At 34.2% G+C, this 15510-nt stretch overlaps 3 protein-coding genes across 4 annotated transcripts; 1 reads left to right on the plus strand and 2 right to left on the minus strand.

The window, feature by feature from the left end:
• The first annotated feature begins 1316 nt into the window (after positions 1–1316).
• LOC101220572 (ergosterol biosynthetic protein 28) lies at positions 1317–4128 on the plus strand. Its single transcript, XM_004136186.3, has 3 exons — positions 1317–1538; positions 2912–3118; positions 3505–4128. The coding sequence occupies exons 1-3, from the start codon at positions 1424–1426 to the stop codon at positions 3570–3572; spliced, it is 390 nt and encodes a 129-aa protein (XP_004136234.2). The 5' UTR covers positions 1317–1423; the 3' UTR covers positions 3573–4128.
• Positions 4129–4624: 496 nt separating this feature from the next.
• On the minus strand, positions 4625–9136 carry LOC101220342. Of its 2 annotated transcripts, none has more exons than XM_031883455.1 (10): positions 8338–9136; positions 7743–7810; positions 7510–7580; positions 6936–7196; positions 6136–6296; positions 5933–6042; positions 5799–5851; positions 5592–5721; positions 5335–5432; positions 4625–5251 (listed from the first exon to the last, which is right to left on the minus strand). In XM_031883455.1, the coding sequence occupies exons 1-10, from the start codon at positions 8625–8627 to the stop codon at positions 5180–5182; spliced, it is 1314 nt and encodes a 437-aa protein (XP_031739315.1). In that variant the 5' UTR covers positions 8628–9136; the 3' UTR covers positions 4625–5179. The 2 variants fall into 2 exon arrangements, with proteins under 2 accessions (XP_031739315.1, XP_004136232.1); XM_004136184.3 differs by having other exon boundaries at positions 5987–6042; positions 8338–9130.
• Positions 9137–11537: 2401 nt separating this feature from the next.
• LOC101220103 (glutamyl-tRNA(Gln) amidotransferase subunit C, chloroplastic/mitochondrial) lies at positions 11538–15295 on the minus strand. The gene is made up of 6 exons (XM_004136183.3): positions 15171–15295; positions 14703–15026; positions 14574–14614; positions 12553–12608; positions 11890–11941; positions 11538–11795 (listed from the first exon to the last, which is right to left on the minus strand). Exons 2-6 carry the CDS (start codon positions 14913–14915, stop codon positions 11720–11722), a joined length of 438 nt encoding a protein of 145 aa, XP_004136231.1. The 5' UTR covers positions 14916–15026; positions 15171–15295; the 3' UTR covers positions 11538–11719.
• Positions 15296–15510: the final 215 nt, after the last annotated feature.

Below are 15510 nucleotides of genomic sequence, written 5' to 3' on the forward strand. Positions count from 1 at the left end.
TTTAATAATCTTAGTAATTAGAATTTAGAGGTGGTATATTAAGAATTTTATAATGGTTTTGTTTGACAAATATTATTTCCATTATTACTTTTAATTTCTTTGGCTAGGCTATGACTTAGGTTTTTAATTACATCATGCACTCTCCTAAATTTCAATATTCTTCCTTTTACTTTTGCTTTTCTTTGAACCCCTCAAAATTCCTTTTGAAAATCTCCCTTTTTTAGCGGCTTTAATAGGAAACTAACGAAAAACACATTTGAATTTGTAGAACAGTGTACAGATTTAAACATGACATGAAAGAAGAGATGCTGTGTGAATGTCAGGTGCATGCAGGACAAGTCGAAGAGGTAGTACCACTGCATAGATTGTTCAAAACAACATAGCCACCAATATTCCAACTGGTGCCATAAACACACAGTAAATCGGTCACAATATCAAAGTGAAATATATTCAGTAAAGCTACTATAGTCTGGTTGCTCGTAACAAATCATGAAATGTAATTATAAAACTTGTATAGCTTCTAATAGCCTAAAGGATATAGATTTGAGAATGGTGTTTAAATCTTTTTTAAGACAATTGTTAATGAAAGAAATAAACAATAAACAAAAAAAAAAGTTACACCAATTTACATGCTTGACTAACAACTCTATTAACTACATTTATTGATAAAGTACACTAGAAATAGCATGAAAATACATGTCCTAAGAAGAGAAAGCTAAAGTTTCAGGTTATGGACTAATTAGCAGACTAGACAAACATATACCCATTGGAAAATAATAAAGTTGCACTTAGTTAGGCACCCTGAAGTTAGGCTTGAGTATCGTAAACTAAACTAACATCTCCAAGGTTGTATGTAATGATATGAATGAATACATTATAAATGTAATAGTCTCCATCAAGAGGACTAGTGGAAGGAGAATAACAATGATTAAAGATGATAATGTGGGGGCATTAAGTTTGTTTTGATGTGTTTGTGTATATGGAGGAATGGATGTTAGGTAGTGATTTTTGTGAAGATGAAGCTAAAAAGATGTAAAAAGTGAAGAGAAGATAGGCTAAGTGGCAATAATGATGAATTGAAAATGTAGTAAAGTGGGTGTATATGATATGATGACGTAAGTTTTTATGTTGAGGTTTGGAGTTATATTGTTTGTCTTTACATTTAAAGCACAAAGTGTGTTCCAAACGTGGGCCTGAGGTGGAAACATATGGGCTCCGGTTCTGTTTAACGTGGGCCTGTACGGACACCACGCCACACACGTGCTCTCTGAATTCATTATTATTTTTTATTATTTCTTTTGCTTTTTAATATTGTAAAAAAGGAAAAAAATGTAAATGTAAAATTTGGTAATATTTTCCATACAAATTATTTTCTTTGCTTTGTGAGATAGAGAGAGTTGGAATTCCTGTAGATCTCGGCGAAATGAAGGTGCTAGGATGGTGGTTGATGCTGGTGGGTTCGCTCCGATTAGCCTCCGTTTGGTTTGGGTTCTTTGACATATGGGCATTGAGGCTCGCCGTCTTCTCGAACGCCACTAGTAATTTCTTTCTTTCTCTCTCTCTCGAAAATCTCATTCATCTATTAATTTTGGGTTCAGGAGCTTATGCTCAAAATGTTCATTCTCCTTCTCTTGCATCTAGATGAATGAATGTAATACTGTTATCTCTCTGCTACTCCCGTGACTAATTCAATTCCACCGATATCAAAATTCGTGGTACGTCTTTTAATGTGCTATCACGGACTGGAGTTGTTGCTCTGTGTTTCCATCCGTGACCTAATGGTTGAATTTTTGTTGTCAGATTTCTTGATTTTTGTAATGCTTGACTCTGTTTTATCGTGTTTTTACATTGATGGTGAAATTCATAAATTGGAAGCTAATTAAGCATCTGCATTATCTACGAAGTTAATCCATTATCGACGCAATCAGTTTCTAAGTAAGCCTGAGAAGTGAGCTCAATCAGTTTCTTAGGATGGGGCTTTTGAACTCGACATCACTTGGTTAATTTAATGCGTGTTGGAGAGTGATTTTGAAATGGTTGTCAATGAAGGAGAGGATTCACACTTAGTGGACAGTATACAGTATCTCGTAATTGGAAATCTGTAAATTTTTCTCCTTTGCGGACTTCTATTTCATAGTTGATGTTCTTTTTAGGAGGAAGTACATAGACTATCAAGATGGCAGATTTAAATTATTTTTTTGCTTGGAAAATTGTGTTATATGGAATAAGCAAGCATGGTTAGGAATTAGGATACTTCTTGGTGCAATAGTTTTAATCGTCTGTCATATAAACTTGAAGAAGGTGAATGGATTAGGGTGTTAATTTGTTTTGATAACCATGCCGTAATCAATTCACACCATGGCTTCTCACAGCATAGTTCATTATCGGAATTTTATCGAAGTAGATATTAAATGGAATGTTTTCCCCTCTGTAAATTACTCAGTTTTCCTATTCTGTTTCAATCAACTATAGTGATCTCGTACTTAATGTCATGCTAAATTGTTATTAACTATTATCTTAGAGAAAGTTTGTTTATTTAAAAGTTTTCTTAATCTTCTTGTTATTTATGGACTCTAAAACATTTGTGATGATTATTATTAGTTCTAGACGCATAGACTTATGTTGAAGAAGACATATATCTTCTTCATACATGTGTGGGTTTAGGAAGACTTACTCTGATTATTAAATTTAACAAGCGGGCTGATATTATTGTAAGTAGGAAAATTACTATACATGGATTTCAATTTGGGGTCCCCTATTATAGTGTTTAAATAATTTTTAAATTCTAATTTACTTTTCATTCGAACATTAATATAACTATTTAGATAATTTCTGGTACCGATTCATGTCATTATCTTATGTCATGCTTAATCCTGAATATTCTTCTCTCTCTTGCTGTATTGTGTGATAGTGACTGAAGTTCATGGAAGGACATTTGGAGTGTGGACTCTCCTAACTTGTACCCTTTGCATTCTCTGTGCATTCAACCTTGAGAATAAGCCCATTTATTTGGCGACATTTTTGTCATTCATCTATGCCTTGGGGCATTTCTTAACTGAATACTTGATATATCATACCATGTCCATTGCAAATCTTACGACGGTTGGCATCTTTGCAGGTATGATCGCTAGAATTAAATCCATCCCCATCACATATTTGGACTTTCACATATTTTGCTCTATGGTCTATTCTCCTTTGTTATTTTTAAATCTTGAACCAAAAGAATTTTTTTTTACAAGAATTTATCTGGCTGATTCTATATACTGCATCATATTAGATGAATAATTAGTATAGATCCGTCTACTCTCTCATGACACAATAATATTAATTAGTAGGACATTTCAGTCAATAGAACAGTGATTTTGTTCCCGTTCATAGTATTGCGTCTATTGTGAAACTGATATTTGCTACTCAACCAGAGAAGAAATAATGCTTGTTGTTTAGCCTCTTGTTTTTGACATCAAACATAAAGATCACTCATTCATGTTGAACTTTTGTTAACAGGCACATCAATAATATGGATGCTGCTCCAGTGGAATTCACACCAAAGAGTTCACCCCAAACATTCTTAATATGAGTAGATGCTCAAATTTAATCTGTAAACTTATTTTCTTCGATCCAGGGCACTGAATAAACAAAGAACACTAGACTAGCCTCGAAACACCTTCATCATCATTAGACTCTACCCAATATGATTTAACCTGATTTTGTTGGTTCGGTATAATACCATGCTGATGATGACGCTCTTGCAGCTTGTGCTGAAAATGGAACTAATTGAGCTGCCATCACAAAGAAACAAGCCATTTGCTTTATGAGGTTTCTTCATTGTAATTTTTAGTTTTAATAGATTCATGCCCTCACAATTTCATTCCTGTGAAATCTCTGCCATGTTCTATCCCCATTGCTGCTGCTATCTTGATGTCAATCCCCCTAAACATCCGTTTATTTTAACATCTAAGAGAGAATTTAACCCTTGTATTTCTAATTTGTATCGGGTAGTGTTATTAAGAGAAACAGTTTTTGAATATGTTGATATGGACGGCGATCAGAGAGTATCCATGATGAACGAATGATTTCTCTAAATATTGGCTTAAAAGCAAGGATATTCCTTCAGTTGTTGTCCTTTAATCAGTTTCTCTCTCTTCAATTCAGTATGAGTACATGCATTGCTTTTTGTGGGGCAACAGGAAGGGATTGGCTTGCGGAATTGACAGGCCCTGACCTCCTCCCACAGCAGCATGGTGGATCGATCATATCATGTGTAAGTCTTCATTTCCTCCATCTCTTCCAAAATTATTTTGTAAGTCATTTCAATGTTTTAACGCTATGATGGATGTGATATTCAAGTAAAGCTATCCACACATTCAAAGAAAAGAAACATGCACTTGATTTGAGATCACCACTTTTGTTGCTTCCCATATAATAAGTTAAAGTTGTTTGGAATTTACTAGTCTCTTTTCTATTCCGTTCCCTTGAATTTCAGCCATGCAACTCTAGCGACCGATCAAATGGAAACAAACACGTTTCTGTTCCAAAAGAATCAATCATGTGGTCTATTACTTAGAGAGGCTGTATGGAAATTAAAACTGATTTCTGAAAAGGATCAAGAGGGATGGGTATTGAGTAAAAACACTAACTCCATAAAAGCAAAATTCATTTTATAACACTTGCTGCTGATACTGTTCTCACTATATAGATTCCCACATGCTTCTCAAGTACAAGAAGAGAAGTAGGACTTTTTTTTTTATCAATTCTATGGGGGATATGAATCTTCATTGGCGGCAAATGCCAAGAGAGAGGTTGCAACTTGCAACAGAAGAGCAGAATTTTCTTTTGAACTAATAATTCTATTTTACATCACAAACTCATGAAAAGCTTTCTGACACATATTGATCTCCTTCACTTGGAATAGTAGGAAGTATCAGTCAGATATTACTGATTTGCTTTCTTAATCCACAGAACATACAGCAGCCACCCGATATCTGATCGTGAGTCGATTTGCTTCATTATCCCCAAGAATACTTTTTGAGCTAACAACACAATTCTGTAGCTGATGTTCAAGCTAGTGGTCTTAGATTCTTAATCATGGATGCTATTTGGAAGGATCGACTAGGCGTTCATTCCTTCCAGGCTGTTTGATAACTCAAAATCAATTGTCGATAATTCAATTCATCACATGCTACAGGAGAAAATTGTCTATCATATGTTGGACCACACACGCTCCATCAGAATTGACTCTGTACCTATTAACCTGAAAGAAGCATATAATAAACTTGAACTTACTACATCAAAACAAGAAGCTCCCAATCCAATTGGTGAATGATGAAAACTTGCCTGAATGGTAAGATGCGCATCATTTCTTTGTTTACTTCTGTGAAAATCAACGTCAACCCGCTCCCAACCAACGCTCGATAAACCTTTGATCATTTCTTCTACAATGGTTTCAATACAACAACATACTACATTGTCAAAAAGTGACCAAATCATAACAGACAAACGTATGATATTTAATAAAGAACAGTTAATCTCAAAGTGAGTGAAGTTAAAACAGTTCAAACTTCCAAAGAGGGAACTATTAATAGAGCACTTACCTTCCAATTCACTTTTCTTGAATCTTTTGACTTCAGCCTCTGATGGCACATACAATTGAGGATTCTGAATTTTTGCCATCTCTACATTTACAATGTATGGATATTTGCTATCTCCTGATAAACCTTTACGCTAATAGATAAAAACCAACCAGTGAAAAAGTAGTTCAAGGTCTACATAGCAAACCTTTTAACGATGTTCAAATTTACCTTAGGCAACTCAGTACGACGCCTGATAGAAGATGTACTCCATCCAACAACGTCTGTATTTAGTGTTAAGATTTATATATAAATAGAGTGAACAATGTCTTTTAAGTTCCATATCTATTTGATAATTGGGATACATTTGAAGAGTTCTTGTAGAAATATTATCAAGTAGAGAAACAATAATAGGATACTATCATAACGCACGTTTGCATAGGTAACACGACGCCTAAACGACTGCAAAGCAGATCTGCAAGAACAAACCATAAAATTAAGGGTGAAGATGAGTTTCTCTAGAAACAGGCAAGAATGTTTTGCAAACTTGATCTAAGAGTGGACTCACAAAAATTTGAGATCCTCACGATCGCCAGCCATATGAAAAAGAAGAGGGCAGTTTCCACTGTCGTTGTCAATTAAAAATAAATGTCTCCCAGTTCTACCAAAGAAATATGATGTACAAACAGCTACTTTTTCCAACACATAAAAGCCACAACACATAGGGACCTAAAACGTGAAAAATTCCTCATGAATTCAAGAACCCACATACATGACTATGAAATTATGAACTATAGTCTTGAGCAAATATAGAAAATGATGTATGTTAACTAAAATGTTATTTTGTTAAACATGGAAACTAACTTCAAATTCTGAGATTAGATATATTCGACCAAAACAATCAATTCGTTTATAAATCTTCCTTGAAAAAAGAGTTAGTTGTCACAAGAGAATAGTAAAACGAAGTTGAGCACAAACAAATAAAACATGGTGAATAGTAGTATCGTAATCTGTATTTGGCCATGCTATTTCAAGACACAATAGGAGTGTTTAAATTTTTTTCATTCTGAATGTAGCCTGAAAGATAAAAGAAAATCGAGAATAAAAGTCAAAGTCTTTATTAGTGATTAAAAGTCAAAGATAATTTCTCTATTCGTAGAGAATTGTAAAACGAACTACTCCTAAAACTAGTAAACAAATCCTAATCCTAGCTAACCAAGAAAATTAATCCTAATTCTATTCAAACAAGGATTTGACCAAGAGACCTCTATTTACTCTAATCCTACTACATCAATTATGACTATGATGTCAGCTTGTGATAACAGTAGCATAAGTGCCATTTAAGCATATAAAACAATGATTGTTTACCTGATTATGCCCTCTTGAACCAAGATGTGGGGTTGCACAAGTTATAAAATTAATTGGTTCCAGCCCTGCAATTCTCCCTCTAAATTCATCTTCATAGCTTTCATCTCTAAACTCATGTTTGTTATACTCTCCATTTACTTGGACATCTTCTTTTAGCTCATAAAGCTTTGCAATGGCGTACCTTGCTATCAGTCCACCTAATGAATGACATAAGAAGGAGATCTTTCGAACATTTGGATGTCTCTTGATAACTAACAAAATCTGATTAGAAAACAGATCCAAAGTTTATATATGAACAATAAATAAAAGGAGCAGTTAAAATTCTAGCAATTTGACTTAGAAGTATTAATAGATACAGAAAAATGCAAAATAACTTGTAAATGTAACAACAGAGACTTTATGGCTAATAAAAAAAAGCCTACCAGCAACAAAGTTTATTACCGAAACAATTTGCTATATTTGCAATTGCTCCATTTAATTATTGACCCTAAAGATGCTACCCATTGCAATGGCGGTAATAAATTTTTTACGACAACGTGGAAATACTGATTTAGGTTTGAAGGTGATGGGATACCTCTTCTGCTAGTCTTCCTCCCATCACATCAACACCATCAAGAGTCAATGTTGAGTAATTACGTTTACTACCTGCAAAATAACAATGGCAAGCTTTAAGACATTGTATTCATAAAGAAGGTATTCAGACAAAAACAGGACAACCAAATGAGAATATGCAAAGGGTAAAACTTCATTCGCCTTGTGTTTACCTAAATAGTTGAAAGTATAAGAAAACCACATTGAAAAACTCACAATGAACAATAATATCTTCTGGGTACGTCTTCAAAAACTCCTGTGCTGCATATTTCCAATCTTTAGCACTGCAAATGCATTACCCAAAAAAAGGAAAGAAAAAGAAACTGTCAATATAAACACCCAGAATTGCTTGGAGAGCTAATCAAGATTATTGGAAATCCGAGAAATATTGGAAAGTGCGAGGACAATGAAAAAGAAAGTTAGATTGAAAACTGTTCCAATCAAATGAGTTTTAAATTACAAATTGGATCTAAAACGCTTATGATTGAACATGAGTTTTTATAACACTGTTCCATTACGTTCTATCAAACACCCCAAATGAATGAATTTGTCTGCAGCAACTAGCAAGCCAATATTCTGATAACTAATTGAAGTAGAACAATACGACCCACCATTGATTATAAGATCATTCATCGGTTAACGGATTCATTATGGTAATTTCAGAGATACAAACGACTAATATTAAAACAGATACCCAGATAAATGCAAGTGAAAATACTGATGGGGAAGGAATCATAGCCTGATGAACTTTGACTTAAACTGCTTGGATCGTAACAACAAACGAAAAATTCTGATAAGAAAATGGAGTGACCTGCCAACGAGACCATTAACCATTATAAGAAGGTGGGTGGGCTTCTGACGCTCCCCAGAGCCATTGACGACCTCCATATCAACATTCCCTTCCTCATCACGCTGTACTCTGAAACATCCGAATCCGATCTTTGGTAGATAAAACGATACCGAACGATTTCCATTTTTCTTCTTCTTCTTCTTCCCATTTCTCGTCTCATTCAAATCTAGTTCTCCTCCTTTCTCATTCTCCAGTTTTCCTCTGTTTCCCTCTTCACTTAAAGTCTGAGAAGCCGGATTTTCCAACTCCATAGAAGTCACAAACAAACGCTAAAATCCAAAGAAAACGAGGAGAATCAGGAAAAAAAAGAGGAACAGAACTCCGCTAAAGTGGTATCGTCAATGTTTGAAAACAGAGAAGAGCGGGATGAAGACTAGGAAATTCTTCGTTGAAGCGGTTGAAGTAGTTATATGGGTAAATGGTACAAATGGGGCAAGACCGTCTACTCGCAACCTCACCGGCTTACAGTGAACACCCATTACCATAGTAGAGAGAATCTGCAGGAAGAAGAAGAAGAAGAAGAAGAAGATACAGAGACCCCCATTTGCTCAATCGCCTTTGATTCTGAGTTTTCCCGATTTCCACAACCGTAACCACTCTCAAACACATTCATCAACCCATTACCACACTTTTCCATACAGAAACTTCAAAGGATTTTGAAGGGTGGAAGTCAAGGAAAGGTAAAAACTTGGCAAAAGTTTTGGTAATGGTGGAGGATCTGTCGGCTTCTTTGTTGTTTGTTTTGGATTCAAATCAAAAAGAAGAAAAAGAGCATCGCCCACTAATCTCCACTTTTCTCCAACAATTAGGCGCCACGTGTTAGTTTCACTGAATTTAACGGTGAACTCGAAACACCTGATTGCCAACCCATTAATATAAATGATTCAATTGTATTTAATATTAATATTTCCTATGTCATATGCAAATTGCCAAAACATTATTTCTTTATTTGATAAATTTGTTTTTGGGCTTTTCAACATTGTGGTATTTGCCTAATTGGTTATATGAAAAAAGAGAATCTCATGTGTACTTTGCTTGTTTGTTAATATTATTAATATGTTTAAACCCAACTTAGGTTAAGTTAGTTGCTTGTTTGATCGGTAATTCTTGCACGTGTGAGAAGGCAGAGATGCCTTCCAATTTCATTGCACAAACTTATGGGTTTGGTTGAAATTTGAATCAGATCTTTTTAAACCGATGTTTGATTGGTGGCATTCTTGAATTTAGAAAAAAAAGAAAAAAAAAATGAAAAGTGATATTTTTAGTTCTTGAATTTAAAAAAAGCACATTTTTAATTTACGTAGAAGTATATCCGATCCTTCAATTTTCAAAAAGATAATTGTAGTGAACAATTTAGAGATAATAATAAAGAGTAGGGTAATATTTTAAAAAACTATATATACATACATATATATATATATATAATTTTTTAAATTGGTTACTGTATACACTAATTCTTTAAATCTAGTTGCTATGTTTACGAGTAAAGTTAAAATAGCTTTAAAAACCCCGGCAATATTCTTTTTTTAATTGTTAATTTAAGTCAGAAAAATGTATTAATTTTTAGAAATCTGACTCTCTAAAACTTCTTTTTGTTATTCAAATGTTATATAATTATATAAATAAAAAAAACTACTAACCTTTTAAACCTATTATTAGTCTTTGGAATCACATTTGAAAATACAAAGAGTAGTGCTTTCATTCTATAAAAATTGGGAACTAAAAAGATAGATTTTGAAACATACTCCAAAGTTAAGAAACTAAGAAAGGGCAATTTTCTATGAAGAGAAGATAAATTAGAACTTTCAAAGGATAAACTATAAGAAACAAGGGGAAAAGGTAAATTTAGAATATTCTCCTAATTAGTTTAGACCTTTTTTTGAAAAAAAAAAAATGATACATTTTGAAGAATAGGATCTTCTCTTTAATAAACTAAAAAAATGGGAGTAAAAAGTATAATTTATATGTTTGAATGCGTTTTTTCATCCATTAGAAAAAACCATTAGATAAACACGACTTTATTATTCTAATTTTAGGAGACCCAATTTCCTTTGGTAAAAAGACAGTTTGCTGACTTTCTATAAAATAAAAAATCATATATTAGTTATCATCAAAAGAAAACATAATAATAAATCATATGTAATGGAAGATTTGGTAAGTTTTTGACCTGACTATTAACTTCTAGAACTCCTACAGAAGGACCCATACCAGCCCATTAAGGGTAGTATACTTAGTAACCACAATTTAAAACATAATCTACGAGATCGAGATGCTAAGTTGATTATTATAGCGAAAGCACGGTGGAAGATTGTAATATTAAGGAGTTGTAATCCCAAATCCATGCTCACTTAGAAGAAATCTCCGTTGGATTTCCAAGAATCTTGATATTTATTGGGCCAAGAGATTTTAATCTAAGGTAGTTAACCTAAGTAACCAATAATCCTAAAAGGGTCAAATAAAAAGAACAATCCTAACAATTAATTACAACAATAATAATAATAATCCTAACAGCCATTTACATTAAACTTTTTCACTGATCATGAACAGTAAATAAATTATAGGTTTGAATTTCAAATTTAGATGTTTAAGCCATGGCCTTGCTTAATAAAATTTCCCTTCCAGTATATGTAAAAGGAACTTGGAGTGCACGACATTCGAACTAAGAGGAAATTGTTGATTATTTTATGGGAGGCCATATAGATAGATGGAAATTTCTTAATTTAATAAGATGCAATCAATCTAGATATTTATAAGTATTATTCTGAATCTTCTTATTGGGAATTTGCACCTCATAAGATAGGGTAACCAATGGACCCAGTCAGAACATGCCTTTTAAAAACTTCTACATGACATTTATTGAACTAAAAATACGAAAGTATAATTAAAATAAATTAGGAGGGGTCTGCGTTTGTAAAGTGTCAGAATTTTCTGGGATCCATTCAGATTTTTATTTATGAAAAGGAGAAGGAAAGGGGAAGATTCATCTAACCTTAGATTATGATGATGAGGCTAAATTAAATTAACCTGAATATGTCACCATCATCTCTTCAAGGAGAGTTGATAAGATAAATATAGAGGGCAGGTCCCTTTCGCAACAGAGAATTTTGTTGGATAAATATCTCATGTGACAAGAAGAATGTGTGGTAATCCGCCCCCTTAACTAGATGTGAATTAAATATTTGAACTAAGGTTAAGATTAATGGATGATTAGTTAAAATTTTAATTCAAATATCATGTAGTAACAACCTGTAGCAGAATTAATCATTTCGATGACATAAGGTGTTGAAGAATATGCTAATAATGAATGATGAGACAGATGAAACAGCCAACCTAACCTTAGCACCTACTCCTTATTCAGAACTTTGGGAACTTTGATATACGGCTCATCGAAGACTGGAACTGCGCCAATCATGGCCTCTCTGAGGTCAAGAAAAAAAAAAGAGGGTTATGAACAAGTTTCCTGCCAAAGTTTGGGATAGCCCAAGTTGCAAAGTAACCAAGTTGGTTACTTACCTATTTTCAAATGTTTCAGGAATGTCGTTCCGCTGACTGCCACCTTCAGTATCTGTACATATGAGTAGGAAAATTAGTGCTAATTTTGTTACACTATGCTAAAGTGAGTTTGACTAAGTGGTATTGGTATGATAGAGGTTGGAAGATCAATCTTCCATCCCGCAGTTTTATTTTTAAAATAAAAAAAATTGCTTGAACTAGTTTGCCTATTCTGTCGGCCAAAAGATCTTGTGATTTTAGCATTTTGATCACTTAAAGATAATTCATGCTCAAAATGTTCTCTTCCAGAAACATTTACAAATGTCTGTGGGTGGGGGGGTGGGGTTCTGAAATCATAATCAGTTATATAGCAATTGATAGCACAAGGTTCTGTGGCAAGAAAAGACAAATCATAATCATTCCTACTGCTGCTGTCCCCTCCTTGATGCGCTTCATTATTTCACTAGTTTCTGTGGCAAGTTACAATACCTCCATGTCTTATGATTATTACTTTCCAATGAAAAAAATAATGATTGTGTGATATAAAATTTCCATTTTGAGAGGATTTGTGTGATTTTAAGTCAACAATAACAGTGAAACAAGCAAAGACATTCTAGAAGAAAAACAACAAACAAGTTGCAAAATGATTGACAACAAGGAACTTCTACGAGTGATTGCATGCACCTGCTCTAATGGATGGTTCAATACTTTGAAGATCAACTGTCTGGAGCTGCCCAAACCTGAAACGTAATGTTATCATATTAAAGTTATCAAAAACTAAAGGGTAAAACAGCCCGAGTGCTAGAGGTAGACAGAGGATGAAGGTGATTATGAATGTTAGGTGGATATTTGTGTCAATTTTTTTTTGGTCAGACCAATGGACACCTCACAACCTCTAAAGAAAAAGTTCTCCAAAATTTCCTACTCATTAATATCGACTCCATCCGGGTCAGGAATGTGGCTCAAATGGAACCTAAAGTTCAGAAGGACTATAGAGATCTTGAGGGAATGGATCTGCTATTTCTTCTGGAAAATGTTTGAACTCCTGAATAAATGGCTATTTTATTGTTGGAGTTTGGATTCTAACAACTTTCAATAAAAAATAATAAAAGAATATAGGGGCCGTTTCCCTCCAGAGCCATTAATTAAGATTAGTTGGAGGAAGAAAGTGTCCAAAAAGGTGAGATTTTTGGATTGACCCCGGCTCATGGGGGCTCAAATTTTGCAAAGGTTCAAAAAAGAAACCCCACGCTCTCTCCTCTCAAGCTGGTGCGTTCTTTGGCAGGAAGATGTATGAAATTGTTGTCATCTCTTCCTACATTGTCCTTTCTCCAAAAAAAAATAAAAAAATCTGGAATTCTCATTTACTCTTTTGATTTGTCTGGGTGCTATCTAATGAAGCCTTCCCACTGCATTGAACAGCTTTTGTGCGACGTACCTCACTCCCGAATCTCCAGTCATTTGATCTTATGCTGTCACAGGAGTCATATAAGAAGTTTGGGATCTAATTCATTCAATTTGGTTTACCTTGGTGCACTCTTATTCGTGCTAACAATGGTTATATACTGCTTATTAAAACTAATTGGATCTGTTTTCAATAATCCCCTTGAACATACCTTTTGTAACTTTTCACTATTTGAATGTTTGAAGAAGAAATTATGGATATTGATTATTGTTGTCAACTGAATAAGGCAGTTGACGAACATACGTGACAAAATTTTGTATGGTGCTCTATGCCCAGAAAAGCACCAGTAATAAGTTTGCTGACTGTTATCCCCTTTAGCCAACCTGAATACTTAATATTATCAAAGCCTTGAGATGATTTTCCCTTCGAATAAAGAGTTGTAGCCGTTTCTTTTTTGATAGGAAACAGTTTCATTGACTGAAGAGCTATAACTTGAAAGAGAGTAAGAAGCTAGTAGAATGTTTGTACCACAAAACAAGGGTATCTTGGATTTCCAATGTAACAAGACTGGCAATCCAATTTGTAGGTACTCTAGGTCCATGAACTTCATGCTTACAGATTGTTAAAAAGATCAACATTGAACATTATGCGGAAGTTTCAACGTTTGAGCATTTTTAACTTCAAAGAGGGGGAAAAAAAGAACTACCAGAACGGCATTCCAATGATCCAATTCGCCAATAAGATTATCTTATACCCCCAAGTTAATGTAATAAAGGTTGCAAAGATGACAAATAATTTAACTACTGTCTCCTAAGAAGTTGCCCTGCCCGCCTTTTTCTTGTTCTTTTATATATCCCTAAAAGTTACAGTCGATCAAGTAAACCAGACAAATTATGCAATCTCGCATGAAACTCAATCTCTTTTCTCAGTTGAGAGAAGTAAACGCCAATTCATAGAATCTCACTATACAACCTCTTGGTGAAGATTCCTTCAATTTTTCGGCCATCACAGGCCATTGTCTCATCATAATTTACAACCATCAAAGACAATAATGGAGGACAAAATCTACCTCCTACGTCCAACACAAACCATCTTCTCAATCTCACCTAAGAAAACAAGATAAGATTTCCAATAACTAACTCTAAACCATGCCTATAGAAGCCACAGACTTCTAATCTTAACCTTAATATTAATCTTGGTTTCAGCATTATCATACACTAACGTGTTTCAAGGCTTACTACTTTTAAGAGTCTGTGTATATGCGCGTGCGAGCAAGAGAGAAAGAGAGAGAGGAACTCACCAGTCAACAACTTGAGTAATTTTAGGCGCAAATTCTTCAGCCTGAATAATAAAGAATAACCAGATGTTAGTGGATAAAAGATTGAAGAAAAAAAGAAGTAAAGATGGAGGAGGTGAGGGCGTTGCATACCTGAGTGGGAGTGAGAGAAATTCGAGCTGTTTGAGCTAAACGAGGAACATCGGGAGGTTGAAGAGAAGCTGAAATTCCTGAAGCAGTCGAAGAATTTCGGATTGAGATGTTGGAAACAGGAAGGGAGTGGAAGGCGGTAGAGATGAAGATTTGGCGCTTTAACGATGGGAATGATGAAGCTCCTTTGAGCAGAGGAAGAGCTTTACTTCCCATTTCAATCCAACTGCTAATGGCGGAAACCAAAATGGAAAAGGCTATTCGCCAAAATTTGATATTCAGCCTTTTCTCCAATCTCTATCACAATCTTCACGAGTTGCGCCACACCTACAAGTTGAAGGGTATTGTCTAAAACACCCATTTTAAGAGCTCAAGATGATAAATGATTCAAATTTTTTTCTTTTTAAGAAAAATGTCAAATCGCGGTTTAATGATGTCATTCTCGCGTAAAATTATAGTATTAACCTCAACCTTGATTTAAGCTTTTTTTTCGTCTTCCACGCAGTCACATGTTTTCCCTCATCTCCTCATGCGGATTCTTCTTCTTCGACTTCTTTTCCAACAACGAGTGACACCAACAATGTGAGAGAGATCGAGACGAGACGAGTCAGCTTTTTCGGATGGATGCAAGTGTATTTTTGTAATTCAACTCAAATTTAACTCAACATTTTATTTTTTAAAAAAACAAGCCATTCACAAACTCCACTTTCACCTATTAATATAGATAAATGTGATATTTTAATTTATTTTTCTATATTTAAAAAAAAATTATGTATTTTAAAATTAATTGTTATCAAACTTAGCTATGAAA

This window comes from Cucumis sativus, chromosome 3, assembly GCF_000004075.3.
Source record: "Cucumis sativus cultivar 9930 chromosome 3, Cucumber_9930_V3, whole genome shotgun sequence".
NCBI classification, from domain to species: Eukaryota; Viridiplantae; Streptophyta; class Magnoliopsida; order Cucurbitales; family Cucurbitaceae; genus Cucumis; species Cucumis sativus.